Source organism: Protomyctophum parallelum (assembly GCF_964188405.1).
Source record: "Protomyctophum parallelum genome assembly, chromosome: 15".
NCBI classification, from domain to species: Eukaryota; Metazoa; Chordata; class Actinopteri; order Myctophiformes; family Myctophidae; genus Protomyctophum; species Protomyctophum parallelum.
In genome coordinates this window covers 36,655,330-36,683,021 of record NC_139710.1, presented here as the reverse complement: position 1 = coordinate 36,683,021, position 27,692 = coordinate 36,655,330, and the positions used below count along the sequence as shown (strand labels likewise).

The 27,692-nt window shown below is 47.1% G+C and overlaps 1 protein-coding gene and 1 long non-coding RNA gene across 3 annotated transcripts in view; both read left to right on the top strand.

The window, feature by feature from the left end:
- The window catches only part of atp8b5a (ATPase phospholipid transporting 8B5a), a 52,809-nt gene extending 43,932 nt beyond the window's left edge, over positions 1-8,877 (top strand). Inside the window, exons 25-29 of one of the 2 annotated variants that reach the window (XR_014570331.1) lie at positions 116-361; positions 3,043-3,181; positions 3,795-3,925; positions 7,901-8,441; positions 8,473-8,877. Coding sequence is in view for 1 of the 2 variants with exons in the window: in XM_083783669.1 (XP_083639795.1) it covers positions 116-361; positions 3,043-3,181; positions 3,795-3,925; positions 7,901-8,230 (846 nt within the window). In the remaining variant the exon portion in view is untranslated. Of the gene's footprint in view, positions 1-115; positions 362-3,042; positions 3,182-3,794; positions 3,926-7,900; positions 8,453-8,472 lie in introns of those variants that run through there. The other variant, XM_083783669.1, reaches the window with a different exon arrangement.
- A 6,895-nt stretch (positions 8,878-15,772) lies between these two features.
- On the top strand, positions 15,773-26,706 carry LOC310872453. The gene is made up of 4 exons (XR_014570388.1): positions 15,773-15,855; positions 17,975-18,066; positions 20,950-21,046; positions 24,142-26,706. It is a non-coding gene; the product is annotated as an uncharacterized lncRNA (long non-coding RNA).
- The last annotated feature ends 986 nt before the right edge of the window (positions 26,707-27,692 follow it).

Here is a 27,692-nt window from a genome sequence, read left to right as displayed (position 1 = left end):
CCTATATACTGTACCACCCCCTCCAACTGTAGGCCTATATACTTTCCCCATTTCCAACAGCTTTCATTATACTTTGTGTTCTCATGCTCCTTTGAATGGAACCGACTTCTTCCAGGACGTGAACGACGCGTGGAGCTTCCAGCACCCGGAGCTCTACGTTCCCGGCCAGCTCAACCTGTACTTCAACAAGGCGCTGTTCTTCAAGTGTGCGCTGCACAGCGTCTACAGCTCGCTGGTGCTGTTCTTCATCCCCTACGCGGCCATGCACGACACGCTGCGCCACGACGGCAAGGACATCGCCGACTACCAGTCCTTCGCCCTCCTCACGCAGACCTGCCTCCTCGTCACCGTCTGCGTCCAGGTACGGAGAGAATGTCCACGCCGCGACCGAGACGCGCATGTTTCGGGTGTATTGTCGGTTTTACCATTTGGCCTATAATGTGTTGCTTGCTGACAAATAGCCGTTCTTTTAGGGTAGTTACATTTACCTTTATAAGCAACGTTTGGGGTGGAAACCTCATATGTCCGAAACAGTAAACAGTGAATGATGAATTGACTTGTGCTGTCTCCCCTCGCCCTCTGGGCCTGTTGTAACCCTGTCTCCCCTCGCCCTCTGGGCCTGTTGTAACCCTGTCTCCCCTCGCCCTCTGGGCCTGTTGTAACCATGTCTCCCCTCGCCCTCTGGGCCTGTTGTAACCCTGTCTCACCTCGCCCTCTGGGCCTGTTGTAACCCTGTCTCCCCTCTCCCTCTGGGCCTGTTGTAACCCTGTCTCACCTCGCCCTCTGGGCCTGTTGTAACCCTGTCTCCCCTCTCCCTCTGGGCCTGTTGTAACCCTGTCTCCCCTCTCCCTCTGGGCCTGTTGTAACCCTGTCTCCCCTCTCCCTCTGGGCCTGTTGTAACCCTGTCTCCCCTCGCCCTCTGGGCCTGTTGTAACCCTGTCTCCCCTCGCCCTCTGGGCCTGTTGTAACCCTGTCTCCCCTCGCCCTCTGGGCCTGTTGTAACCCTGTCTCCCCTCGCCCTCTGGGCCTGTTGTAACCCTGTCTCCCCTCTCCCTCTGGGCCTGTTGTAACCCTGTCTCCCCTCGCCCTCTGGGCCTGTTGTAACCCTGTCTCCCCTCTCCCTCTGGGCCTGTTGTAACCCTGTCTCCCCTCTCCCTCTGGGCCTGTTGTAACCCTGTCTCCCCTCTCCCTCTGGGCCTGTTGTAACCCTGTCTCCCCTCTCCCTCTGGGCCTGTTGTAACCCTGTCTCCCCTCTCCCTCTGGGCCTGTTGTAACCCTGTCTCCCCTCTCCCTCTGGGCCTGTTGTAACCCTGTCTCCCTTCTCCCTCTGGGCCTGTTGTAACCCTGTCTCCCCTCTCCCTCTGGGCCTGTTGTAACCCTGTCTCCCCTCTCCCTCTGGGCCTGTTGTAACCCTGTCTCCCCTCTCCCTCTGGGCCTGTTGTAACCCTGTCTCCCCTCTCCCTCTGGGCCTGTTGTAACCCTGTCTCCCCTCTCCCTCTGGGCCTGTTGTAACCCTGTCTCCCCTCGCCCTCTGGGCCTGTTGTAACCCTGTCTCCCCTCGCCCTCTGGGCCTGTTGTAACCCTGTCTCCCCTCGCCCTCTGGGCCTGTTGTAACCCTGTCTCCCCTCGCCCTCTGGGCCTGTTGTAACCCTGTCTCCCCTCTCCCTCTGGGCCTGTTGTAACCCTGTCTCCCCTCGCCCTCTGGGCCTGTTGTAACCCTGTCTCCCCTCTCCCTCTGGGCCTGTTGTAACCCTGTCTCCCCTCTCCCTCTGGGCCTGTTGTAACCCTGTCTCCCCTCTCCCTCTGGGCCTGTTGTAACCCTGTCTCCCCTCTCCCTCTGGGCCTGTTGTAACCCTGTCTCCCCTCTCCCTCTGGGCCTGTTGTAACCCTGTCTCCCCTCTCCCTCTGGGCCTGTTGTAACCCTGTCTCCCTTCTCCCTCTGGGCCTGTTGTAACCCTGTCTCCCCTCTCCCTCTGGGCCTGTTGTAACCCTGTCTCCCCTCTCCCTCTGGGCCTGTTGTAACCCTGTCTCCCCTCTCCCTCTGGGCCTGTTGTAACCCTGTCTCCCCTCTCCCTCTGGGCCTGTTGTAACCCTGTCTCCCCTCTCCCTCTGGGCCTGTTGTAACCCTGTCTCCCCTCTCCCTCTGGGCCTGTTGTAACCCTGTCTCCCCTCTCCCTCTGGGCCTGTTGTAACCCTGTCTCCCTTCTCCCTCTGGGCCTGTTGTAACCCTGTCTCCCCTCTCCCTCTGGGCCTGTTGTAACCCTGTCTCCCCTCTCCCTCTGGGCCTGTTGTAACCCTGTCTCCCTTCGCCCTCTGGGCCTGTTGTAACCCTGTCTCCCCTCGCCCTCTGGGCCTGTTGTAACCCTGTCTCCCCTCGCCCTCTGGGCCTGTTGTAACCCTGTCTCCCCTCTCCCTCTGGGCCTGTTGTAACCCTGTCTCCCCTCGCCCTCTGGGCCTGTTGTAACCCTGTCTCCCCTCTCCCTCTGGGCCTGTTGTAACCCTGTCTCCCCTCGCCCTCTGGGCCTGTTGTAACCCTGTCTCCCCTCTCCCTCTGGGCCTGTTGTAACCCTGTCTCCCCTCTCCCTCTGGGCCTGTTGTAACCCTGTCTCCCCTCTCCCTCTGGGCCTGTTGTAACCCTGTCTCCCCTCGCCCTCTGGGCCTGTTGTAACCCTGTCTCCCCTCTCCCTCTGGGCCTGTTGTAACCCTGTCTCCCCTCTCCCTCTGGGCCTGTTGTAACCCTGTCTCACCTCTCCCTCTGGGCCTGTTGTAACCCTGTCTCCCCTCTCCCTCTGGGCCTGTTGTAACCCTGTCTCCCTTCGCCCTCTGGGCCTGTTGTAACCCTGTCTCCCCTCGCCCTCTGGGCCTGTTGTAACCCTGTCTCACCTCGCCCTCTGGGCCTGTTGTAACCCTGTCTCCCCTCTCCCTCTGGGCCTGTTGTAACCCTGTCTCCCCTCTCCCTCTGGGCCTGTTGTAACCCTGTCTCCCCTCTCCCTCTGGGCCTGTTGTAACCCTGTCTCCCCTCGCCCTCTGGGCCTGTTGCAGTTGGGTTTGGACATGGCTTACTGGACAGCGGTCAACACGTTCTTCGTGGTGGGCAGCCTGGCCATGTACTTCGCTGTCACCTTCACCATGTACAGCAACGGCATGTTCCTCATCTTCCCTTCGTCCTTCCCCTTCATAGGTGAGTGAGGAGGAGCCTTCACGCTATAATCTAATACAGTGGTTTTAGGTAATCAAAAACTAAAAAGGATCAGATATACTCACTATTTTCAAGCAGCAAAGTATAAAATATGACTTAAAGATGGAGTGCCACAAAAAAAGATTTCTTCCAGTTTTTCATGTGTCTATGAGGTGACAGTACTTCATTAGACACCCTGGAGTAATTTTTATGTGCAATGGTGTATTAACTTTGTATTTAGGGTTTCTTCAAACGGGCCAATGAAATAAACAGTAATACACACTATCAGCCCCTCCCCTAACCCCTCCCCCTTTTATCATACAACTACAGCTGTGGGTTCAGTTCAGGTGGATCAGTTCAGGTGGATCACCACCCACCACCACCCACCAGGCAAACCAGGCATACTTAATGAACTGGTGGGGGTGTCCACATAAAAGCATGATTTTAACAAATACTGTACACTTTTTGGAAAAAGTTCTTCCTCCTTATATTATAATAATACCTGATGATCATGTTTTAGGGTGGGAAAAAATCGTGGCACTCCATCTCTAAGTGTGTGTGTGTGTGTGTGTGTGTGTGTGTGTGTGTGTGTGTGTGTGTGCGCGCGCGCTTCCAGGTACAGCCAGGAACTCTCTGAACCAGCCCAACATGTGGCTCACCATCCTCCTTACCTCCACCCTGTGTGTACTTCCTGTGGTCACCTACCGCTTCCTGTTGATCCAGCTCTGTCCCACCATCAACGACAAGGTGTGTGTGTGTGTGTGTGTGTGTGTGTGTGTGTGTGTGTGTGTGTGTGTGTGTGTGTGTGTCAGGGTGGTGGTTTTCAAGCAGGACCCAAATGCAAGGAAGTCGGGATCTTAGAAGTCTTTATTCAAACAAAGGCCTAGTATAGCAGTATAGCAGTAACACTAGCAAACAAAACATAGACTTGGAACTCAGGTGACAATACAATAATCCAACAGGGAACACAACCAAACACAGGGCTTAAATAGGCACAAGATTAACAGGACACAGGTGAACTCAAATCAAATCAACACAAGGATTGGCTGGGGAAAAACAAGACACAGGTGAAACAAAGAACCAAAAATCAGGGAAGGTGAGACAAGGCAGGAAACTACTACAAGGTAGGACAGGAAACACAAAGCATCACTTCAAAATAAGAATCAGGAACACCAAACAAAACCCACAGAAGGCAGATCCTGACAATACCCCCCTTCAAAGGGGCGGATCCCCAGACGCACCAAAACAACAACAAACAGGAGGGACCAGGGCACTGCACTGAGGGACAGGACTGAACTGGAGGGACAGGGCAAGACAGAGGGGGCAGGGCGTAAACAGAACTGGACTATAGCAAAGGGCCAGGGGCTGGGGACTAAGGCAGGGTGGAGAGGGGCTGGGGAAGACTGACCAATACAGAACAGAGAGAAGGATAGAGGACACTGGCAAGGAAAAGGTGACGAGAAACGGGCAGAAAATAGACAAGACCGAGTAGGAATCACGCACACAAGCAATCAAGAAGACGCACACAAGGGCAAAGACATCCAAACAGGCAACACACAACTAGGTGAAAAGCTGACAAACTACCAGAACCAGGAAAACACTGCAGGCTACAGACATTCCACACTCCACAGGACAGACAAAGAGAGACAGCGGAACGCACAACCATACAACCGGAATCACATTGAAGTGGGCAAACACACTGACAGACATGCAGATAGGCACATAGACAAGCAGACAGGCATCAACTCAGACAGACCAACAGACAAACAGATTAACTGACACACAGGCAGGCAAGCGGACAAACAGGTGATCTCACACAACATCAGGCGGGAACGAAAGTCAGAGGGTAGACAGGAGGACTGGGGGGTAGACAGACGGACTAAAAGACTAGCAGACAAACTAGCAGACACACAGAGAGGGAGACAGGCAGACACACAGAAAGGGAGAGCAGTAGGCAGACCAAGCGAACCCTCCACCAAAGGGCAGGACATTTCAGAACGGAACAGAGGAGGCTGGGAAGAGGAAGTAGCTTGGGGAACAAAGGGGCTGGCATACTGGGACACAGGGGAGAAAGGCTGCAAAACTGGGGAAGAAAGGTGGCCAGGGACAGGGCTAGAAATGGGACTATGATGAGCAGTGCTGGGTCTAGGGCAAAGAGGCTGAAGAGGGCTGGGACATAATGGCTCTGTAGAGCATGGGGACAAAGGCTCAGGAGGACATGGAGACAGGGACTGGGGTAGTGGACACTGAGACAGGGGCATAGGGGGAGAAGAACATTGGTCAGGTGGTCGAAGGGGTACTGGGAGAACACAACAGGCCTCACAAGGCTGGGGAAACACTGGGAGGACAGAACACTGTGGGGACACTAGGAGCACAGAATAGGAGTCTGGTGGCTGAGGGAACACTGGGAGCACAGAACAGGGTTCCGGTGTCAGTGGGGACACTGGGAGGACAGAGCAAGGGTCTGGTGGCTCAGGGGACACTGAGAGGGCAGAACAAGGGTCTGGTGGCTGGGGGGACACTGGGAGGTCAGAACAGGAGTCTGGTGGCTGAGGGGACACTGGAAGGACAGAACAGGGATCCGGTGTCTGTGGGGACACTGGGAGGACAGAACAAGGGTCTGGTGGCTGGGAGGACACTGAAATGGCAGAACAAGGGTCTGGTGGCTGTGGGAACACTGAAATGGCAGAACAAGGGTCTGGTGGCTGGGAGGACACTGAAATGGCAGAACAAGGGTCTGGTGGCTGGGAGGACACTGACATGGCAGAACAAGGGTCTGGTGGCTGGGAGGACACTGAAATGGCAGAACAAGGGTCTGGAGGCTGTGGGGAGACTGGGTTGGGTACAACAGCGACAACCAGAGGCAGTTCAGAATGTTCAACAGGGGTGTCAGCAGGGAAAAGGGACAGGGTTCCTGGCAAACTGTCAACAGACGAGGACACAGACTTACAGGTGGGGACAGACAGGATGTTGGCAGGACCAGCCAACACAATCTTAGGCAAAACTGGGGGCAGAGTCACTGTAGCGCTGGGCAGCAGTGGAGCCTCTTGAACCCTGGGCAGTGACACACACTGGGCACTGGATAGCAAGGACTCCAAGGCGCTGGGCAGCGAAGCATCCAGGACGCTGGGCAACAGGGAACGTTGGCGGTATCGGGAGCCATGGCGCTCACGCCCCCTTCTGGAGGTCCCACGGATTCCCCTGAACACGACCAAACGAGACCCCTCAAATGGGTCTTGGGCTGGAGTCGGCTCAGGGTAGACGGGTACCGAGTCATTACAGACAGGATCTGGGAACTTTACGGAACAGGCAGGTGTAGGGAGGGCCAATGAAGTGCAAGGCTGCAGAGTATCAGCGGCACTGGACACAGTGAAGCTGGGCAGCTCGGTGAAGCTGGGCAGCTCGGTGACGCTGGGCAGCTCGGTGGTGCTGGGCAGCTCGGTGACGCTGGGCAGCTCGGTGACGCTGGGCAGCTCGGTGGTGCTGGGCAGCTCGGTGGTGCTGGGCAGCTCGGTGACGCTGGGCAGCTCGGTGACGCTGGGCAGCTCGGTGACGCTGGGCAGCTCGGTGACGCTGGGCAGCTCGGTGACGCTGGGCAGCTCGGTGACGCTGGGCAGCTCGGTGGTGCTGGGCAGCACAGGCTTGATGGTGCTGGGCAGCACGTGCTCGGGTACACTGGACACTGGAGAACCAAAAACTCTTCTCAGCTCTGTTGTGAAAGAGGAGTAGCTGGAGCAAAACCTTTGTTCCTCCTCCCATGCATCAATAGCCCAGGATAGGGCCTCTCCTGTGAGCATGTATCTCACATAAGCCAGGCGGGAATGTTCAGTGGAGAAGGCACGTGCCTGGTCCTCAAAAACTGCCCAACACTGGGCAAGGAAAGAGTCACATGTCTCAGGATTACCTCCATAACGCTCAGGGTGAGGAACGTGGAGCCCCTGGGTGGGCAAGGCATGGGCAGGAGTCAGAGATGGCAGAGTACAGGCATGTGTCACAGGTGTGAGCACTGACAGACCTGGGCATAGTGGCTTGCTCCAAACTGCTGGCATCTTGAAGAATAAAAAATCTTCCCGCTGGGTCCGACGGGGTTGGATTATTCTGTCAGGGTGGTGGTTTTCAAGCAGGACCCAAATGCAAGGAAGTCGGGATCTTAGAAGTCTTTATTCAAACAAAGGCCTAGTATAGCAGTATAGCAGTAACACTAGCAAACAAAACATAGACTTGGAACTCAGGTGACAATACAATAATCCAACAGGGAACACAACCAAACACAGGGCTTAAATAGGCACAAGATTAACAGGACACAGGTGAACTCAAATCAAATCAACACAAGGATTGGCTGGGGAAAAACAAGACACAGGTGAAACAAAGAACCAAAAATCAGGGAAGGTGAGACAAGGCAGGAAACTACTACAAGGTAGGACAGGAAACACAAAGCATCACTTCAAAATAAGAATCAGGAACACCAAACAAAACCCACAGAAGGCAGATCCTGACAGTGTGTGTGTGTGTGTGTGTGTGTGTGTGGCTGTGTGTGTGGCTGTGTGTCTGTCAAACATAATCCCGGCCTAGTAAAATTATCACGATAAAAAAAAGAAGAAGCTAAATATAGCTACAAGCTGATCTACAGCTATCCACTATGTTTTGAATAGCCAACGCACGACACAGATGCATTCCTGGTTTGAATGGGTTAAGAAGGGTTATTTTTCTCCACGTTTCCAGGTGATGTTCAAAGTCAGGCGGGCCAAAGCCACGCCCCCTCCGCCGCCCCGCCGTGCGCGCCTGCGCCGCACCAGCTCGCGGCGCTCCGGCTACGCCTTCTCGCACACGGGGGGCTACGGCAACCTGGTGACGTCGGCCCGCTACCTGCACCGCCCTGCCGCGGCCAGGCCCTCCGGCCTCGGCCAGGCCACGGGACGGCCCACCATGGGGGGCTTCAGCCCCATGGGGCGCTCGGCCGGCTACAGCCCCACGGGACGCCCCCAGAACGCCAAGGTGCAGGACGTGGAGGTGACCTCGCTGCAGATGTATCGGACGACGGCAGACCTCTGATCTGCATGAGGAGGACGGTGGCTTTTTTTTTGGGAGAGGCGCTTTTGGGAGAAAGACAGGCCAATCACGTCATAAACAGTCATGTTTGGGAAGACTCATGATGTATGCCTTTGCAATGAGAGCGACTTGCTTCAGGATTTGTTGGACATCCTTAGGGAACTCTCCAAGGCGATTCCCCTTGTTGTGCTACAAGAGTTGGTACTTCCCAGCCGTTCTACTGCTGTGTGATTTGGACTTCCCAGCCGTTCCACTGCTGTGTGAGCCACATTGGATAGCAACTGCGATCGTGGCATTTAAGGCTCTGTGATCATGTGTCGCACGCACCGACCTACAAGCTCACAGCGCGCCACATCACGTTGCGAGCTTGTAGATCGGCTAGTTCTCGCGCGCAACCAACCACGTACAACTTGGAATTGACGGGAGAGGCAGCAGACTTTCATCATTGACTGCCATTGACGCAAAATGACATAATTTAGTGTTTTCAGTGATTACGCTAGAGGGCGCTCTTCTCCAACCGTCCTCTGCTCCAAGCTGCTCCAGTCGAGGCCGCGCACCACATGTTGGACCAGGCAGGGTCGCTGCAAACACAGACAGACACGCTGCGACGTAACAAACCGCTGGGTTTCTGCGACTTGACGTAAAGCGACAAACACACACACACACACACAAACACACACACACACACACACACACACACACAAACACACACACACACACACACACACACACACACACACACTGGAGCTGGCTATTGTGACTGACACACACACACACACACACTAACTAGTTTTCTCATGCCAATAAAGCGCCTTTGAATTGAATCACTCGCGACGAGTGACAATGCAACGACATGCATCCGTATGCAACGGGACATATCAGACCGCTGCGATGAGCGTTTTGTCTCGAATCATCTGTGTGGTTTGGGCCGCGCAGCGTGCACTCCATGCATGTGTGTGTGTTTTCTCCGTGTCTCAGGCATGTCGACGTGGCTCCACACGCAGCTAAATACTTTAATGTTTTTAATTTGTATTTTTTGCTGCTGAGTGGACGAATCTGAGCGGATCGCGGAGCGACCGGTGTGCGCGGATCATATCATTATAATGCCTGTCAGTTCCAGGCAGTTGGAATTTAAGGTGTTATGCAATGCCATGAAGAACTGAGGAAACAGGAAGAACGAATTAACCGCTCGACTAAGCAAAAAGACTTGTACGTTCACACAACATCATGCAACTAGTCTGCGTTCGCAGATTTGTTTTTGTAAAATGAAGCTATGGGGGGCCCCCGCTGGCCAAGTGGTCCAGGCAAATGCCACATATAGGCTTTGGCCTGACAGCGCGTCGCGTGTTCGAGTCCCGTTCATGACGACCTTTGCTGCGTGTCTCTCCCCTTCTCTCTCTCCCTCTTTCCTGTCTTCACTTGATAATATCAATAAAAATATATATTTTTTAGCTATGATGACTAAAGGTTAGACTATAAGTATAGACAATTTTCTCAACATATAAAAATTGGACTACAATGTCAGGAAGGGACTAGACGAAAATGAAAGTCTGGGTATCGAGGCTAAAGAGGGACTAGTGGAGAAGAGATCCAGTATACTAAACTAAAACAAGTCATTTAATGCTTGGTTCTGTTCAGGTGTCACTCTCCGAAAATAGCCGATCTACAAGCTCACAACGTGTCACGGCACTGCGACACGTGAGCTTTGAAATCAGCTATTTTCGGCATCATGGCCGACCAAAATTGTGTTGCCTAAATCAACTGTACAACTTTGTAAAATGATTGGTTTTGGGGCAAAGGCATAACTCATTTACTTGAACCACTTTACCTTATTGTATACTATACTTTGGTGTCCACCAGGGACCTTTACTAGTTCCACCAGGGACCTTTACTAGGTCCACCAGGGACCTTTACTAGGTCCCCCAGGGGCCCCTTTCTATTTTCCCCTCTTCACCTAATGCCTTTGCTGAAAATTTAAAACGGCAAATCTACAAGCTCACGGCGGCGACGTGTCACACAGCGTGTGAACTTGTAGATCAGCTATTTTCGCCAAATGTTCGCCCACTGTGGCTTATGTTGGTTGAGCATTGATTGTCCATTGATTTGACGGCAGTGCTTCTCGCAAAAGCCTGACCTTCTGAACAGCTACCTTAAAACCCGGGGACTGCAGGCCTAACCAAGGAAACCGTGGGTGCTGGAGAGTTCCTTATACCGAACACTGAACAAAGAAGAGTGCTAACATCAGGAAACGCCACTAAACTATTAAAATTGCCCATGACTATGAACTCATTCGGTGCTGAGAATATTTAACCAAAATAGCCCTCACTGCCCAGCTTTTTAGTTTTAGTTTTTCCTTACCTTTTCAAGTAGTCACAGAATCTTTTTTGTTTGATCACGAACACAGTCTCTCTGCTTTTCGTGTTCCAATTGAAAAAATTAACTTCTGCGACCCTAAGGGAGTGACATCAGGACTCTAATGTTATCTCAACTATAACATTAATAGACTGGAACTCACCTATGCTTTTTATGGCATAGGCAGAGAAACTAGGCACAGCTGCTGGACATGAGACTAATTCATTAGAGCAACAGAGAGAGAGAGGAGTGTGTGTGTGTGTGTGTGTGTGTGCGTGTCAGCATGGGCAGACTTGAGCCAACAGCCGCGGACAGAAGAAGCTGTGTTTTACGTCATTTCCGAGTTTTTAGACAGCTGGTGGATGGAAGTGGAGCTTAATTTCTATCCAAACACAGCTTTTTCTGTCCGCGGCTGTCGGCTCAAATGTGCCCATGGGGTGGGTGGGTGTGTGTGTGCGTGCGTGCGTTATTTTAACAAAGGTGCAGACGATCAGAAATCAGCAGAGAGTGAGCGACGTTTGCGCTACTCTATGCCGAATTGAAGTGGACTATGTCTATGACATTAATAACCACACAAGTGCAGTCAATTGTGAATGTATTACCTGCAAACCAAAGATGTGTCATCATGGACGGTATACTCAAATAAAAAAACATAATGACACCACAAAGTTGTGGCAAACGATAGAAGGCACAGTTCTACATGTGGCATTAAAGCTGCAATGCGTAACTTTTAATGTACTACCCAGGGTTTGAACCTATAGCTCTCCCTCATTAGAGACACTTCCTAATTCCTATTCTATTCTTCCTGTTCTTCCGAGAAGGGATCCAGGGGACCCCCCATCCGGAGTCGGGACCCCCCATCCTGATAAGCACTTGGAATGTAGGAGTTTATGCATACCATTTTTGGTTCCCCAGATACATTTTGCGAAAAATATTTTCACAATGTTTGCCTCTTTCTTCTTATTTGACAAATTGGCCAATGTTTGACCAGTTTTTTTATAATGTAGTTTGTTCATTATTACTTTAGAATGCAATCATGGTCTTTTTCTTTTCATTCTTTAAACCCCCCCTCCCCATTGTTTTTTTTTAAACAACAATAATAATAATCCTGACCTATCTACCGAGAACCACTGTCCTATACCCGACTCAGGGTCTAAATGTATCAGTGGAAGAGGATAGACCACATACTATATACACCATATTGGTTAAAAAAAATGCTTTACCCATTAAAATAAATAAGTCCCCGTTTGTAGCTTTAAAATGCTTTACCCTTAAGTCCCTGTTTGTTAACCTGACGCTGCCAGATCCAAGAAGCTTGCTACACAAATTTGTTTCACAGCTTATTGGGATCTCGGATCTCGGAAGCAAATTCGATGACGGGGCTGTTCCTTTTTTTTCAAGATACTTGGTAGATGATTGGATGTCGGTCTATCACCGTGTGGGCGACTGGGCGTGCAAACACAACCAATCATATTGACGTGTCTATATAGTGCCTTCGGAAAGTATTCACACCCCTTCACTTTTACCACATTTTGTTTTGTTACAGCCTCATTTCAAAATTGATAAAATTCGTTTTTTTCCTCATCAATCTACACACAATACCCCATAATGATGGACCCCACTCAAGGACTTTCACAGAGTTGTCCTAAAACCAATCCTTCGTTATCTTAGCTGTGTGCTTGGGGTCGTTGTCCTGTTGGAAGGTGAATCGTTGACCAAGTCGGAGGTCCTGAGCGCTCTGGAGCAGGTTTTCATCCAGAATGTCTGTACACTGCTCCATTTATCTTTCCCTTTATCCTGACAAGTCTTCCAGTTCCTGCCGTTGAAAAACATCCCCACAGCATGATGCTGCCACCACCATGCTTCACCGTAGGGATGGTATTTGCCAGGTGATGAGCGGTGCCTGGTTTCCTCCAGACCGAAGCCTCTCCTCAATAAAAGGCACATGACAGCCGGGCGTCACAGCGCACTTGGAGTTTGCCAAAAGGCACCTAAACGAAGGTTAGGAACTGGGAGACTTGTCAGGATAGAGGGAAAGATGAATGGAGCAGTGTACAGAGACATCCTGGATGAAAACCTGCTCCAGAGCGCTCACTCCGCTCAGGACCTCCGACTTGGTCAACGATTCACCTTCCAACAGGACAACGACCCCAAGCACACAGCTAAGATAATGAAGGATTGGTTTTAGGACAGCTCTGTGAAAGTCCTTGAGTGGCCCAGCCAGAGCCCAGACTTGAACCCCATTGAGCATCTCTGGAAGGACCTGAAAATAGCTGTGTAGCGACGCTCCCCGTCTAACCTGACAGAGCTTGAGAGGATCTGCAGAGAAAAAGGGGGAAAATACCCCAAATTCAAGTGTGCCAAGCTTGTAGCATCATTCCCAAAAAGTCTTGAGGCTGTAATTGCTTCCAAAGGTGCCTCAACTTAGTACTAAGTCAAGAGTGTGAATACTTATGTACAGCTTCTTATTTTTAATAAATTAACAAAATATTTGAGAAAACCTTTTTCACTTCATCATTATGGGGTATTGTATGTAGATTGATGAGGAAAAAAACGAATTTAATCAATTTAGAAATGAGGCTGTAACAAAACAAAATGTGGTAAAAGTGAAGGGGTGTGAATACTTTCCGAAGGCACTGTAGCTTCACATCCGGTTTCGCACATATCCCGCCCTTAGCTCACGCTGATTGGTTAGACCACGGAGCGTTTCGGTGTTAGCTGAACTCCCTGAGAGATCCCAGATGGTTGCTGTGTTGGGGAACATGGTTACCCAATACCGCCCCCATCTGGCAAAGTCAGGTTACCTGTTTGTATAGCTTTAAGTGGGAATGTTGCTATTGGTTCTGTGGGTCCTATCAGTGGTGCTATTGGTTCTGTGGGTCCTGTCAGTGGTGCTATTGGTTCTGTGGGTCCTGTCAGTGGTGCTTTCCAAATCCAACACCAATAGAGGGTAGCCTATGTGCGTGACATCATCGTACCTGGAAGTTATGCGGGAACGCCTACTGAGTGGCAAAAAACTACTTTCTGGCCTTGACAGCCCATTCATCCAAACAGAAAAGTCCTGACTGATTGCATTAAACAATGTTAAACTCACCAACATTGCAGCTGTACGAAAACCTTGAATTATCCTCTATCTATCTGCAAAGTTTTTGTTACATACAAATCCACCATAGAAACGTTATGAGCTACTTTCTGTCAAGAAATGCCCTGCATTTGATTGTGTCAGAGTTTGGAAGTGCTTGTTTTCAATAACACAACATTTTGCTGCCTCCTGCATTATGTGACATTTAGAAACAGGACGGTTGAGTGATTTCCAACGAGCACTACCAAACTCCAACACGCTGCTCAGTTTAGATGAGGGGGGCGTGTCCTGATGGGAAAATCATGCATGTGCATACTCTACATATCAAGCATTGGGGACTTTTATTTTAAACTTTGTATGGTTTACTTAAAACAGCAACCTACAGCATTGTCCTTACAGACAACGTATTTGTATAATTTTGTACCTTGTAAAGACAGGGGCGCTGGAAGGTATTTATACCAGGCGCGAGGCCGCGCGAAAGGTTTCGGGTCTTATTCGGGTATAATTGGCCTAATAATGACTTATTTAGGACCTAGTTAACCGAGTTAATCATAATAACAGTATGTGACTCTTATTGTGTTGTTGTTTGGGTTAGGTTTCTTTAAACCTGGTGCAGGTGAAAGTAAAACTACAATAGGTTTTTGCTGTCTCGTCATGTTGTGTCTGTCAACTCACTCGCCGTGCATTCTGCATTCAGCACGCTCTGATAGACATGTCAAAACATTCTCCTCTCCACCAGCAGGGGGTGCTGGAGCACCCTCCGCACCCCCCTTCCAGCGCTGATTGCAACGCAGTGATTGCGAATGCAATGAGCACTAACTATGAGACCCTGCAGATCATGTCTGTCTGTGTGTGTGTGTGTGTGTGTCTGTCCCGATGTGACACCACCCGCCCGCCACCAGAGGGCGCAGCTGTAGCACACACACACACACACACACACACACACACACAGTGGAAAACTTTCAAAAAGCAATTTACGAGCTGCGTTCGCTTCCCGCGTTTGCGCGTCTTACTTGTGTGTAAAGATGTATTTTATCTTAATAAAATTATTTAAAACGACCATTTTCTGTTCATTGGCAGCTAGTTTTGTCAACAGTTTCAGTCAGCAACTTGTATCTCCAGCAGATGTCAGTGTTGGAGAAATGATGCTGTTTATTACTGGCCTCGATCAAGGGCGGCATATTCCCCCTGACTGTAAGAGGTTCATTTTCACCAGTGGGATAATGGCCACCTCTCTGAGGACAACATCAAGTCAGAAAACACACTTCGCCCTATATCTTGCGCCACCCCTTACCCCTTATCCCTAAACTTATTTGCCATTTTTTACTATTTTAAAACATTTTAAAATATTACAAATAGCTGATCTACAAGCTAACAACTTGTCGATGTAGATTGTTTAGTTGAACTATTTTTAAATGTTTTAATAGTAAAAAAAAAAAGTCAAATAAGTTTAGGGATAAGGGTTAAGATGGAGGCAAGGATTCTCCTGGTTGGTCTTCACTGGTCAACAACTGGAAGATAACTATTAACTACAACATCCAGAAAGATACCACACGTAGGCCTACCCTCCACCTTGCTGTTTCACGGGAGACGGATGAGGAGTAAATCATTTTTATTTTTATTTATTTATTCAAGCTCAAGTAGGTTATGCCTGTGAATAACCAAAGTAAATCATTCTATCGTATTTCCCCCCCCCCCTCTTACCAATGTTTATTTTTTTCCTTTATTATCTCAAATTTGTATAATTTATTGATTTGTTTTACCAATGTAAAACCACAATAACCTATTTTTAAACAGCATTACCATCAAATAAAATAATAAACCAAATCACAACTTGTCACCTGTTCATGTGGTTAATTAATTGTGATAGATTGTACCTACAGTATGCTTATATTTAATAATATTTAGGCTTATAGATTAATATAATATAACCCTGTAGGCCTGTAAGAACAAGTGTATGTCTGTCTGTCTGTCTGTCTGTCTGTATTCATTATTCAAAGGCAGTTAGACATCTCCTCCACCAGGGGGCGAAATGCATTAAGCATAAGGCATCGGCGGTTGCAGTGGTCTGCTGTGGACTGTCTGGCTCCTTTGTTGAGCATAACATATGACCCAGAAGTAAATAGAGCACGGCGAAAAACTACTCAACGATCGAGGTACAATCTATGGGTACAATTCACATTCAGCGGTGCCGGTGAGTCACAACTCAACGTGTTTTACTGCCATTTAAACCATTGTTTGGGCTTTATTTAATGTAAAACTGAAAGGTTCGCTGAGCTACGAGAGAGAGAGAGAGAGAGAGGTTTAGAATAATTTGTAGTCTGTTTTAGCTGTCAGACTTTACGGAACTCCTACTATAAATGCACCACGTCTCTGCGTGCGCGCGTGTGTGTGTGTGTACGGTTGTAATGCACGTAACTCGAGAACCGTTTGCCCCACCGACTTCATATTCGACACACGCGTTCCAGGGAGTGCAGTGCCCGGACTCGAGTCGATCGGACCCACGGCGCTCCAGAACCACCACAAAAGGCTCTGGTCACGCTCTGCCAGTGGGCCTAATCAACTGTGCAATTTCCAGCCTCTGCCTCAGCCAATTGATTGCCATGGCAACCCCACACCTGACCTGACAATTGATTAGCCTACTTAGTAACCATGCAGTCCACTTGTCACAGTCTGTATCTGCCTGTGTGTGAAGAGGGCAAACTGAGTCCACAGTCAGCCAGTTTGCCCTCTTCTTCACACACAGGCACATACAGAGATCTCCATGTGGGACACAGACAGACAGTTAAAACGGGTGCTATGACAAGTTATTATGATGACAGGTATTATTACTAGGTTCCCAAGTTGCATCGTTCTCAAGTAGGCCGGTAGCCGACAGGCACAGATCTAGTCAATATGGATATTGAACAGGAAACATTGGTACATGCACATCCTGGTTGGCAGTAGTTTGCACTTGCCTGTAGGCCTAGTCTTTATACAAGTGCCAGTAATCCAGTAAAATATGGTTCCCAGATGTCCATAGTGCCCACCTGTCTAGCTGTCTTGTATTCCCACTCAGCCATGGTCTGATGACGAGTATAAATTGTCAGAAGCACAGTGGCCTATACATTATTAATACTAGAACTCGACCGGCTTCGGCACTCATCCAAGTGCCCACTCGTCCAGGTGCCCAGTTGTCCAGGTGCCCAACTAACTGCAAGTTGGAAGCATGCACTGTGGTTGTTTCCTATGGCATGCATTAGTATTTGTGCATGCAAACAGTGTGTGGTTTGGTAGAAGAACAGGAATGGATAAACAGTCATACATCCGTTGCATAACTTTTCAATTAGGGTAGATGGCAAGGCATCATTTCTACAACAGAGTAAGTTGCAAAATCACACTTGTGTGAAGTGAGTGGGGCCTTTCATCACATTGATGATGATGACGTCTAATTATGTCAACAACATGATGTCCAATCATATGAGATCTGTGTGGAGTTTGCATGTTCTCCCCGTGTCCCCTAGGGGTAGGTACCCTCACATGTTCTCCCCGTGTCCCCTAGGGGTAGGTACCCTCACATGTTCTCCCCGTGTCCCCTAGGGTAGGTACCCTCACATGTTCTCCCCGTGTCCCCTAGGGTAGGTACCCTCACATCTTCTCCCCGTGTCCCCTAGGGGTAGGTACCCTCACATGTTCTCCCCATGTCCCCTAGGGGTAGGTACCCTCACATGTTCTCCCCGTGTCCCTATAGGGTAGGTACCCTCACGTTCTCCCCGTGTCCCCTAGGGTAGGTACCCTCACATGTTCTCCCCGTGTCCCCTATAGGGTAGGTACCCTCACAAAAACATGCAGCAATCCTGGTCTCTAAACTACCTCCCCCTGGTCTGCCGGGGCGCCTGATGGTGAGGTGAAAGGAAGCTTGGACTCCTCATGCATAGAAGGAAGCATGAGCTCAGTCCGCAGCCCCCCCCCCACCCAGGTTGTCAGAGGAAGTGTAGCGCCCAGGATTACATTGATAATTGACACTGGGTGAAAAATTGGGTTGCAAAATTGTGGGATAAAACACGTGTTGTGTGAGCGGTGACCACCACAGTGTGACGCCATGTTGTAGACTATGACTAGGCCTTTACGATTCCCCAAAAATGGGACTATGACTAGGCCTTAGCGTAGGACACCCGTCACCCGTGGTGTAGCCCACAACCAAAAGTATCAGATCTACAAGCTCACACAGCGCAACACAGAACAAAACACAAAAACAAAACAAAAAACATGTAGTTATGCGTGTACATAACTACATGTTTTTTGTTTTGTTTTTCTGCTGGTGATTTCCACAGATCGAGCACCAGAGACAGTGAGGTCCACATCGTATCAAGAGAGAGCGCCTGTCTGATGCATTGCTGCAACCTGTCAAAGGTGTACAGCATAGGTATGTACTGTTTAATTACTGGTTGTTTAGGGCCCGATCGGTCTCCGATGTCTTTTCTTTACATACATGTTGTTGTTGGTAACACATTGGTAGTTATGCCACCAATGTGGACTTTTTTCTTTATCAGCCCAACAATAATATTCGTCTAGAAAAGCAATTAATGTGACTACCGCCTTCCAGTACTCGAGCTCCATTTATACTTCACCGTACAGCGGGTAAAAAATAGCAGGTCTACAAGCTCACAAAGTATTGTTGGATCTTATGACACCGGGGGACACGTTGTCCTGCGATGTCACACGGGAAGGTATTTACAGTAGGAGGTGCTGAACGTTTAGGAGGGGGTGCGCACGTGTAAGCGCACGCCGCAAAATGCGCGTGCACACACCTCATGCACGCACATTTGTGCATTTTCACACAGAAAAGTGGCTTTTACTTTCCCTCTCTTTTTGATCAATATTTTATCTCATTGAGACACTTCAGCTCAGATTGACCATAGACCATTTATTGCAAAGCTATTGCATGTTAGTATGGCGGTGTGGCTCTGCTCATGTGCTATCAGATGATCTGTGTACCGAGACACAGGTCTGATATCACTTTTGATATTTCCGATTATCTGTGCACCGAGACACAGCTCTGATATCAACGACCGCCGCAGAGCCAAAGATCCATGAACAACAATACACAGTAATAACACATCAACACATGATTCAACACAATGAAACGCATCAACACATGATTCAACACAATGGATCTATTCTACACAATCGCAAACAATACAATAATATCCCATAAACCCTGGACTAAGAACTACAGGGAGGAGGCCAGGGAGGTGGGGGAAATTTTCACGCAGCTGCTTGACAGCTCGGCATGGAGAAAGAGAAGTGCTGCTTAAGTAGACCGCCTGAATTGCACTGTGGGAATGAGGGTGAGGCAGCTGATTTAAAGAAGCAGAATGAATTACTAGGGGGAATGAATGAGGGGAACTATATATACATATATAATAACCATCTGCCTTCCGTGCCGCAATGAACTAACGCTACGCTTGATTTTTGTCACAGACATACAAAATGAATGGTCAATAATTTGACCAGAAACCCAAATAGCTAGCCCTAAATGTATACGAATGGTCTCATAATGTTCCATAGTGACTATGCCTGTGTGCTACACATTTTAATGGGGGGGGGGGGGGGGTAATTCAAGAAGAACAGAAGGGACCACTAATTATTATTATTATTATAGACCACTAATTCAAATGTGTAGGCTATAATTATGGAAAAAAAATCTAACGATAATAAAAACATTATTTATGATTAACATACCTGACTTGATATGGCAAAATGGTTGAAATTCTTCCATGTACACAAATACATATGGCTGAGATTTCAGTTCTTTATTTCTTGTTCTCAGTTCTCTGTTTGCTGGAAAGTTCTAGTTAAATGATTTGTGGTTTGCCACCAAGTTCCCTTTATTCACTATCACTACATATAGTTGTACAATATGTCTTGTGTCATGCCGTCTGTTCCCAAACTCATTTAACTGATGTCTTGTCTCATTAGTAGTAGCTTAATAAACAGGTCAATCCTGTGTTAATTCACTCTATCCCACTCATTTGTTGGTTTCAAGAGTAGTAGTGGTTTCAATGTTGATGAGAAAGAACATGCGCACCGGTAGGTGGTGTTTTGTAAGGAATTATGCCAGTGGAACAATGAAAGAGCAACAATGAAAGGCAATGAAAAATTAGCAAACATTAGTTCTAGCTGTCTGTCTTGTCTTGCATCCTCGCCTGACATTAACCCATTCTGACCTGAGATCAGATTAAAAAAATGTCTTCTACATCCTGACAGTTTTTCATTCTGACCTGAGATCAGATTCTGAAAATGTCTTCTATGTCAGTCGCTCTTCGATAATAAAAAAAAATAGCAGACCTACAAGCTCCTAGCGCGCCACTCGGTGGCGCGCTATGAGCTTGTAGATCTGCTATTTTTCAATGGCTAAAGCACGACATGATGCTAACACCAAAATGGGTTCCCGCGCAAAATGGGTTAATGAGCATGTCATGTCGTCACCAAAATAATTCAAACTAATTATTTAAATAGTTTGATATATTGTAGACATTATAAACCACATCAGAAAAATGTCACAGACATGGACAAGTCTTGCCAGTCTTGTACGAACATGTGGATGACCCCTGGAACAAACGGACGCATGCAATTAACCATAATTAGGCGCCGATACTGTGATACATGCAACATATTTATTAGGCATAGTAACAGAAATCTTCCCCTCCTGTCTGATGGGGGGGGGGGGGGGGGGGGGGTGCCTGGGGGGAGGAGGTGCTCCAGGCCCTCCAGCACCCCTACTTCCCTCAGATTTCTCAAGTTGGGGGGGTCTTCTGTGTGGCCAATACGTGGGGCATCCTCACTTTAATGTCTTCCATTTTTATCCTCACCTTTTAAGCCCTTTAAGCCCTTTAAGCCAATCAAATCATTGCCATGGGGTACACAAAAAACATAGGAAAGTTGCTTACACTGCAATTGATTTATAATAATAATAATAATATCTCAAACTCACTGTAAATAGCGCTTTTCTGAGTACCCAAAGACGCTTTACATGGGGGGGGGGGGGGGGGGGGGGTTACAGAGGTAACAACAGAAAAAGAACAACTTTATTAGAAAAAATAAATAAACACTAAAAGCTATAATAACATTTATAACTTAAACATTATGCATACAAAATTATATAAAGACGTTGACACCAGATAAGGAATAATATAGTGTAATGTTGCCTCTTGTCATAGTGATATAGTGTTATTTAAATGTAATTGTTAATCATGTCAAATCAAAGTTACTAAAGTCCTTATTCTACTTCTTCCTTCTAATCTAGAGTCTACAGGTGAAGATGAGTTCTCCACACAGGACGGTTTCTTTTGAGCAGGAAGCCGAAGACTTTAAAGTCGAACCTGAAGACCACCTGGATCTCAGTGAGTGTCAAGCTCTCTATATTGTTATTATCGTAATAATTATTCCCTGGGCTGTGACGTCATGTGGATCAACCAATAGGAAGACAGATGCCATGTGGGTCAATACATCATCATCGAGTAGGGAGCTAGCTCAAGCCCACACTTTTTCTTCAGGAAGTTCAGGAACAGTATTTTTGTCCCTATAATTTTTATCTCACGATTTTGCAACCCATTTTTTCACCCAGTGTCAATTATCTAATGTAGGGGGGGGGGGGACGACGACCTAATACTTCCTTCTATGCATGAGGAGTCCAAGCTGCTTCTTTTCACCTGACAGGGGAGAGTTTCCCCAGCCGGACGTAGCACGTGGAAGGAACACGTCATTCCGACCAGCTCCGTTCCCCTCCATCAGGCGCCCCGGCTGGCCATTACTTGCGCAAGCAGAGCGAAGGTCTAAAGGATTTAGAACAGCAGTTGTAATAGACAGTAGTAGTCTAGTTATAGCTAGAATAGTTAGTAGCAGTACTTGCGCGCTCTGCTTGCACACAAGTAGGACATGTATGGCCTACTTGTGTGCAAGGCGCAAGGTGTAACCTCTCAAGAACGGATTTCCGGGCCCAGGCCGTAGCGTAACGGTCTGGGCACCGGACTGGTGATCCAGTCGCGGTGTGCCGCGGGTTCGACTCCCGGACCCGACACGGCCTTTACCGCATGTCATCCCCCCATCTCTCTCCCGTTTCCTGTCAGCCTACTTTCTATCCCTTAAAAAATCAATAAAGGCGTAAGCCGCAAAAAAAATATCTTTAAAAAGAAAAAAAGAACGGATTTCCGAGCTGTGCTACTGAATCTGTCGCCAGGGGCATTCAGAACTTGTATACATTGTTGTTAGTGGGAATGAAAGCATAGGCGCCCCACCGGAAGAGGGAAATTCAAAAGAAACAAACCAGGAGAGGTTGCTGTCCCCGCCCCCATGGGTTCAAAGAAACAAACCAGGAGAGGTTGCTGTCCCCGCCCCCATGGGTTCAAAGAAACAAACCAGGAGAGGTTGCTGTCCCCGCCCCCATGGGTTCAAAGAAACAAACCAGGAGAGGTTGCTGTCCCCGCCCCCATGGGTTCAAAGAAACAAACCAGGAGAGGTTGCTGTCCCCGCCCCCATGGGTTCAAAGAAACAAACCAGGAGAGGTTGCTGTCCCCGCCCCCATGGGTTCCCAGATTGCCAGGGGTGTAAAGTAAGGCTGCAACTAACGATTCATTTCATAATCGATTCATCGGCCGATTATTTAAACGATTAATCGGATTATGGCACCTTTTTGCAATTACTTAAACAAATTTGCTTCAAATTATTTTAGGCATGTTGTAACTAACAATAAAGACAATAAAAATGAATACTCATTCAAAATTAATATTTTACCCCCTTTTTTATCCAATTTGATTTCATTGCCATTCCTACTTGTAATGATACTGTAATCTGTAATGTTGACCGTGTATAGCTGACTGTCTCTTTCCATTTCTATCTCTGGGACCCCAATTTTTATTTTTTTATTTCTATGGTAAAATCAATTTTGAGAGTCCATTTGGTTCCATTTTTGCACTCTCTGTTACAGACCCTTTAGGGTCCACTTGGTTTACTTCCTAACTATCTATAATGTAGCTGGAACTCCCACTATGAGAACCACTGTCCTACACAGTCTGTGTGGACACGCACGCACGCACACACAGTCTCACACACACACACACACACACACACACACACACACACACACACACACACACAGTGTGCAGTAAGTTACAAGTAGCATGCTAGCTGATAGGGGAAACCGTTCTTATTTAGCAGCCATATTGGCATGTTCTCTAGGGTCTAGGCTCTAGTATCACATATTGCCAAAGTTAAGCAGCACTGAATAAACCATTAAGCAAAAACGTTCACGGAGATTTTTGCCCTGTGCCCACTTCAATGCGCTGCTGTGATTACACAGGTGGAACAAATGAGGAGCTAACAATCGTTAGCAAGCTACACTGCTAGTGCTCGTAGCCAGCCTGCAAGCTCACAGATTCAGACATTGTGGAGCATTTTTTGTCATAAGACAAACAAATATGGACAGTGGCCGTGCTCACAAATGCCATGTTTTGGGACCTGTTTGGGGCATTTTGCAACCGGTTGATGAGTTTGCAGATCAGCAGATCATCGCAGCCTCTCCCTCTGTGTGTGTGTGTGTGGGGGGGAGACTGAAGTTGGGAGAGAGTGGGGTAGATGCGTAGCGGAGCGCTCTGGTCACGTTCAAGACAATCCCGTTGCATATTGTTCGTTCAGCCTAGTGCCGTTACTGAACGGTAAAAAGAAAGCAGCTTTACGTTACATTTTAATGTTGGAAAACACCCGCGATAAAAATCAATAAGATAATTCGTTGGCAACGAATTTAATTATCGATTTTTATCGATTTAATCGATTCGTTGTTGCAGCCTTAGTGTAAAGGGTGCCACTATTAGTTGGATTTCGATATGTAAGACTGCTGGGCCGTACCAGGTCGTACCAGGCCGTACCAGGTCGATATGTAAGACTGCTGGGCCGTACCAGGTCGTACCAGGCTGTACCAGGTCGATATGTAAAACTGCTGGGCCGTACCAGGTCGTGCTGGTTTGAGTTAAAGCGACGCCCACTCTTCAACCCAACTCAGTTGGACTGTAAACTAGAAAAAGGATCTTCAGACAACAGTTATCTGCCAGTCTAGTCTACCATGTAAAGTTTGGAAAGTAGTTATAGACAATTGGAATAAAATCTAGGCTTAATTGTTTTTGAGGGGCACTAGCCCCTCCAATGCCCAGCTTTGTCTGTTTGTGTGAACACAAACACAATGATTTGATTGGCTGATTCACTCCATAGCGATGATTTGATTGTCTGAGCAAAGTACATATTGAGGATAAAAGTGAGGGCAGAAAAGGGAAGATGGCAACAGTGATGGGCTAGAATGACATTTGTGAGGATTTGATTAAGTGAGCGCCTAGCGCCCCTCATGAAAGGGGGAAGTATTTCAAAGATGACATGGCTGGTACTTAATGACTCTTATCTAAAATTCACTTTCATCCCAGTTATGATGTATCTTTTTATATTTTCCCAGACTTTCTGCACCTCCCTGTGTCTAAAGAGGGTTCCCCTGAAGCGGAGAGGAGCTCCAGTCTTGTCCAGGATGAGTCAGAGCCACCACATATTAAAGAAGAACAGGAGGAGCTACTACTACTACCAGAGGAGGCTGATGGGTCATTACTAGCAGTAGAACATGAAGATTATGAAAACCGAGAGACAGGGCAAGTAGCCAGCACCTCCACTGAACACATGAAAACACAAGCTTATGTAGAATACTGGGTACCGTCGCAACCAACTAGTGATGACCAGCTCCTCTCGTCACACTGTTCTGAATCTGATAGTGAAAACCGTGATGATTTGGAGGAGACCAGGGAAGGTCATTCAGATTTAAACAAACTCAATATATTTCCCTCAACTGAACACATGAAAACACAAGCGTACTTAGAATACTGGGTACCATCACAACCAACTAGTGATGACCAGCTCCTCTCTTCACACTGTTCTGAATCTGATGCTGAAGACCGTGATGATTGGGTAGAGACCAGGGAAGGTCAGTCAGATGTAAACAAACTGAATGTATTTGTGAAAGGACAAAACGTTGCTTTGAGCAACACTCTGTCCCAGGACCACACCTCCGCTGAACACATGAAAACACAAGCTTATGTAGAGTACTGGGTACCATTACAACAAACTAGTGATGACCAGCTCCTCTCTTCACACTGTTCTGGATCTGACACTGAAGACAGTGATGATTGGGTAGAGACCAGGGAAGCTCACTCAGATTTAAACAAACTTAATGTATTTGTGAAAGGAAAAAACATTGCTTTGAGCAAGGACCTGGAATCGTCAAAACAAACTCACTCCACGAGAGGTCACACAGAGAAGAAAATCTTTAGTTGTACGGTGTGTGGCAAAATGTTTGATCGAAACGGACAATTGAAAAGACATACAATGATTCATACAGGGGAAAAACCCTTTACATGTACTGTCTGTGGCAAAGGCTGGAGTCGCATGAGTTATCTAAAAGTGCACATGAGGACTCATACAGGTGAAAAGCCCTTTACTTGTACAGTCTGTGGCCAAGGTTTTGGTGCAAAAGCTCTTCTAAAAAGGCACACGACTATCCATACAGGGGAAAAGCCGTATATTTGCACAGTTTGTGGCAAAGGCTGTATTTACAGATGTGAACTAAAACGGCACATGCGTACTCATACAGGGGAAAAGCCCATTACGTGTACAGTTTGTGGTAAAGGATGTGGTCAAAAGAGTCATCTAGAGGAACACATGCGTACTCATACAGGAGAAAAGCCCTTTTTGTGTACAGTTTGTGGAAAAGGCTTTAGTGCAAGGGCTATTCTAAGAAAACACATGAGTACCCATACAGGTGAAAATCCATATACTTGCACTGTTTGTGGCAAAGACTGTGTTCACAGTGGTGAGCTACAACAGCACATGTGTACTCATACAGGGAAGACGCCCATTACGTGTACTGTTTGTGGTAAAGGCTGTAGTCACATGAGTTATCTAAAAGAGCACATGAGGACTCATACAGGGGAAAAGCCCTTTACTTGTACAGTTTGTGGCAAAGGTTTAGTTACAAAGGCTGTTCTAAAAAAACACATGACTATCCATACAGGGGAAAAGCCGTATACTTGCACAGTTTGTGGCAAAGGCTGTGTTCACAATAATGAGCTAAAACGGCACATGACTACTCATACAGGGATAAAGCCCATTACTTGTACAATTTGTGGTAAAGGCTTTAGTCAAAAGAGTCATCTAGAAGAACACATGAGGACTCATACAGGGGAAAAGCCCTTTCTTTGCACAGTTTGTGGCAAAGGTTTTGGTGCAAGGGCTGTTCTATGGAGACACGTGAATACTCATACAGGGGAAAAGCCTTATTCTTGCACGGTTTGTGGCAAATTGTTTAATCTAAAGGGACAATTGAAGAGACACACAATGATTCATACAGGGGAAAAACCCTTAACATGCACAGTCTGTGGCAAAGGCTGCAGTCACATGAGCTATCTTAAAGATCACATGAGGACACATACAGGGGAAAAGCCCTTTACTTGTACAGTTTGTGGCAAAGGCTGTAGACGAAAGAGTCATCTAGAAGAACACATGAGAACTCATAAAGGGGAAAAACCATGTACTTGCACAACTTGTGGCAAAGGTTTTGTTAATAGTGGTGAATTAAAAGAGCACATGAGTACACATACAGGGGAAAAGGCAAAGCCCTTTTCTTGTACAGTTTGTGGCAAAGGCTGTAGTCGAAAGGCTCATCTAGAAGAACACATGAGGACGCATACTGGGGAAAAGCCCTTTCTTTGTACAGTTTGTGGCAAAGGCTTTGGTATAAGAGCTACTCTAAACAAACACATGAGTACTCATAGAGGGGAGAAGTCGTGATCAAGAGTGAGTTACGAAGGGTTCTGTTAAGTCACTTTATGTGAATTGTTTCAGATGTTTAGTCAATCACATTGGTGCTTCTAAATTGGCACAATCAAAATGTAAACCCCTCTAAAATCAGTAGAATATGTCAAGCATTAGAATTAATAAATTTAATGTAACGTGGACTAGAATGCATCATACACTATTCATACAGCACTTCCTGTTGTCTTGACACGATGCTAAGGAAGACATTATGATAAAATGTTTCTCTGTGCGTAAAGAAGTAAATAAAAGTCTGTGGAAGGGAAATTTATTGTGTGCCGGCTGTTTTTTGTACAGTTTTCCCCCATCTGAAAATATGTAGTTCCAGGGACTCCCCAGAAGAAAAGATTCAAGTTAAAAACTCTCTGAAAGAATTAGAGCCCGACCGATGCCATATTTTTGGGTCCGATGCCGATGCCGATTTTGGAGAGACCTACACCACCAATGCCGATACGATGCCGATGTTTTGGACCGATGTTTTGTAATCAATTAAAATAATAAAATAAAAACTAAACTTCAAAATACGTTTTTTTTTAATTAAATTAACAATAGAATACATTGAATACATTTAAATATTTTTTTTGGCACATAAGGCATTTTTTTCAAAATGAAATGCACCCCTATATATGCCCTTCTATTATCCAGCTATTAGTGTAGATGTCCGTCCTACAAAAATGTTATGTCATAGTGTCTGAGCAATAGACATCATAATCACCATTACATCACCTAATCAACATGAGTTAGACTTTAATATATTAGCACCCATCACTTCACACAGGTGTGATTTTTGTTGTATGTAGGATATATATATAAGTGTTGGGAAAGTTCTTTTTTTTTAGGAACTAGTTCAGTTCACAGTTCAACATTTTAAAAATGAACTAGTTCCGTTCATAGTTCATCATTCAAATGTTTTGCTTTAATGTTTATATTTTTACATTTTACAAAAATTGCTCTTTTGCTATGTGAAATGCCACCGAATTCTTAATTATTTTCCTTCTCTATATGGGCACACTTGTGAAAGCTGAATGCTTTTGTATGCTTTTATTGTGAAGGCAAAAGTTTATGAATGTTCTCAGAGCCTGCATCTCCGCATGCTGGGGGTGGCTGATCTACAAGCTCACAACGTGTCCGGATAGCTTGTATATCAGC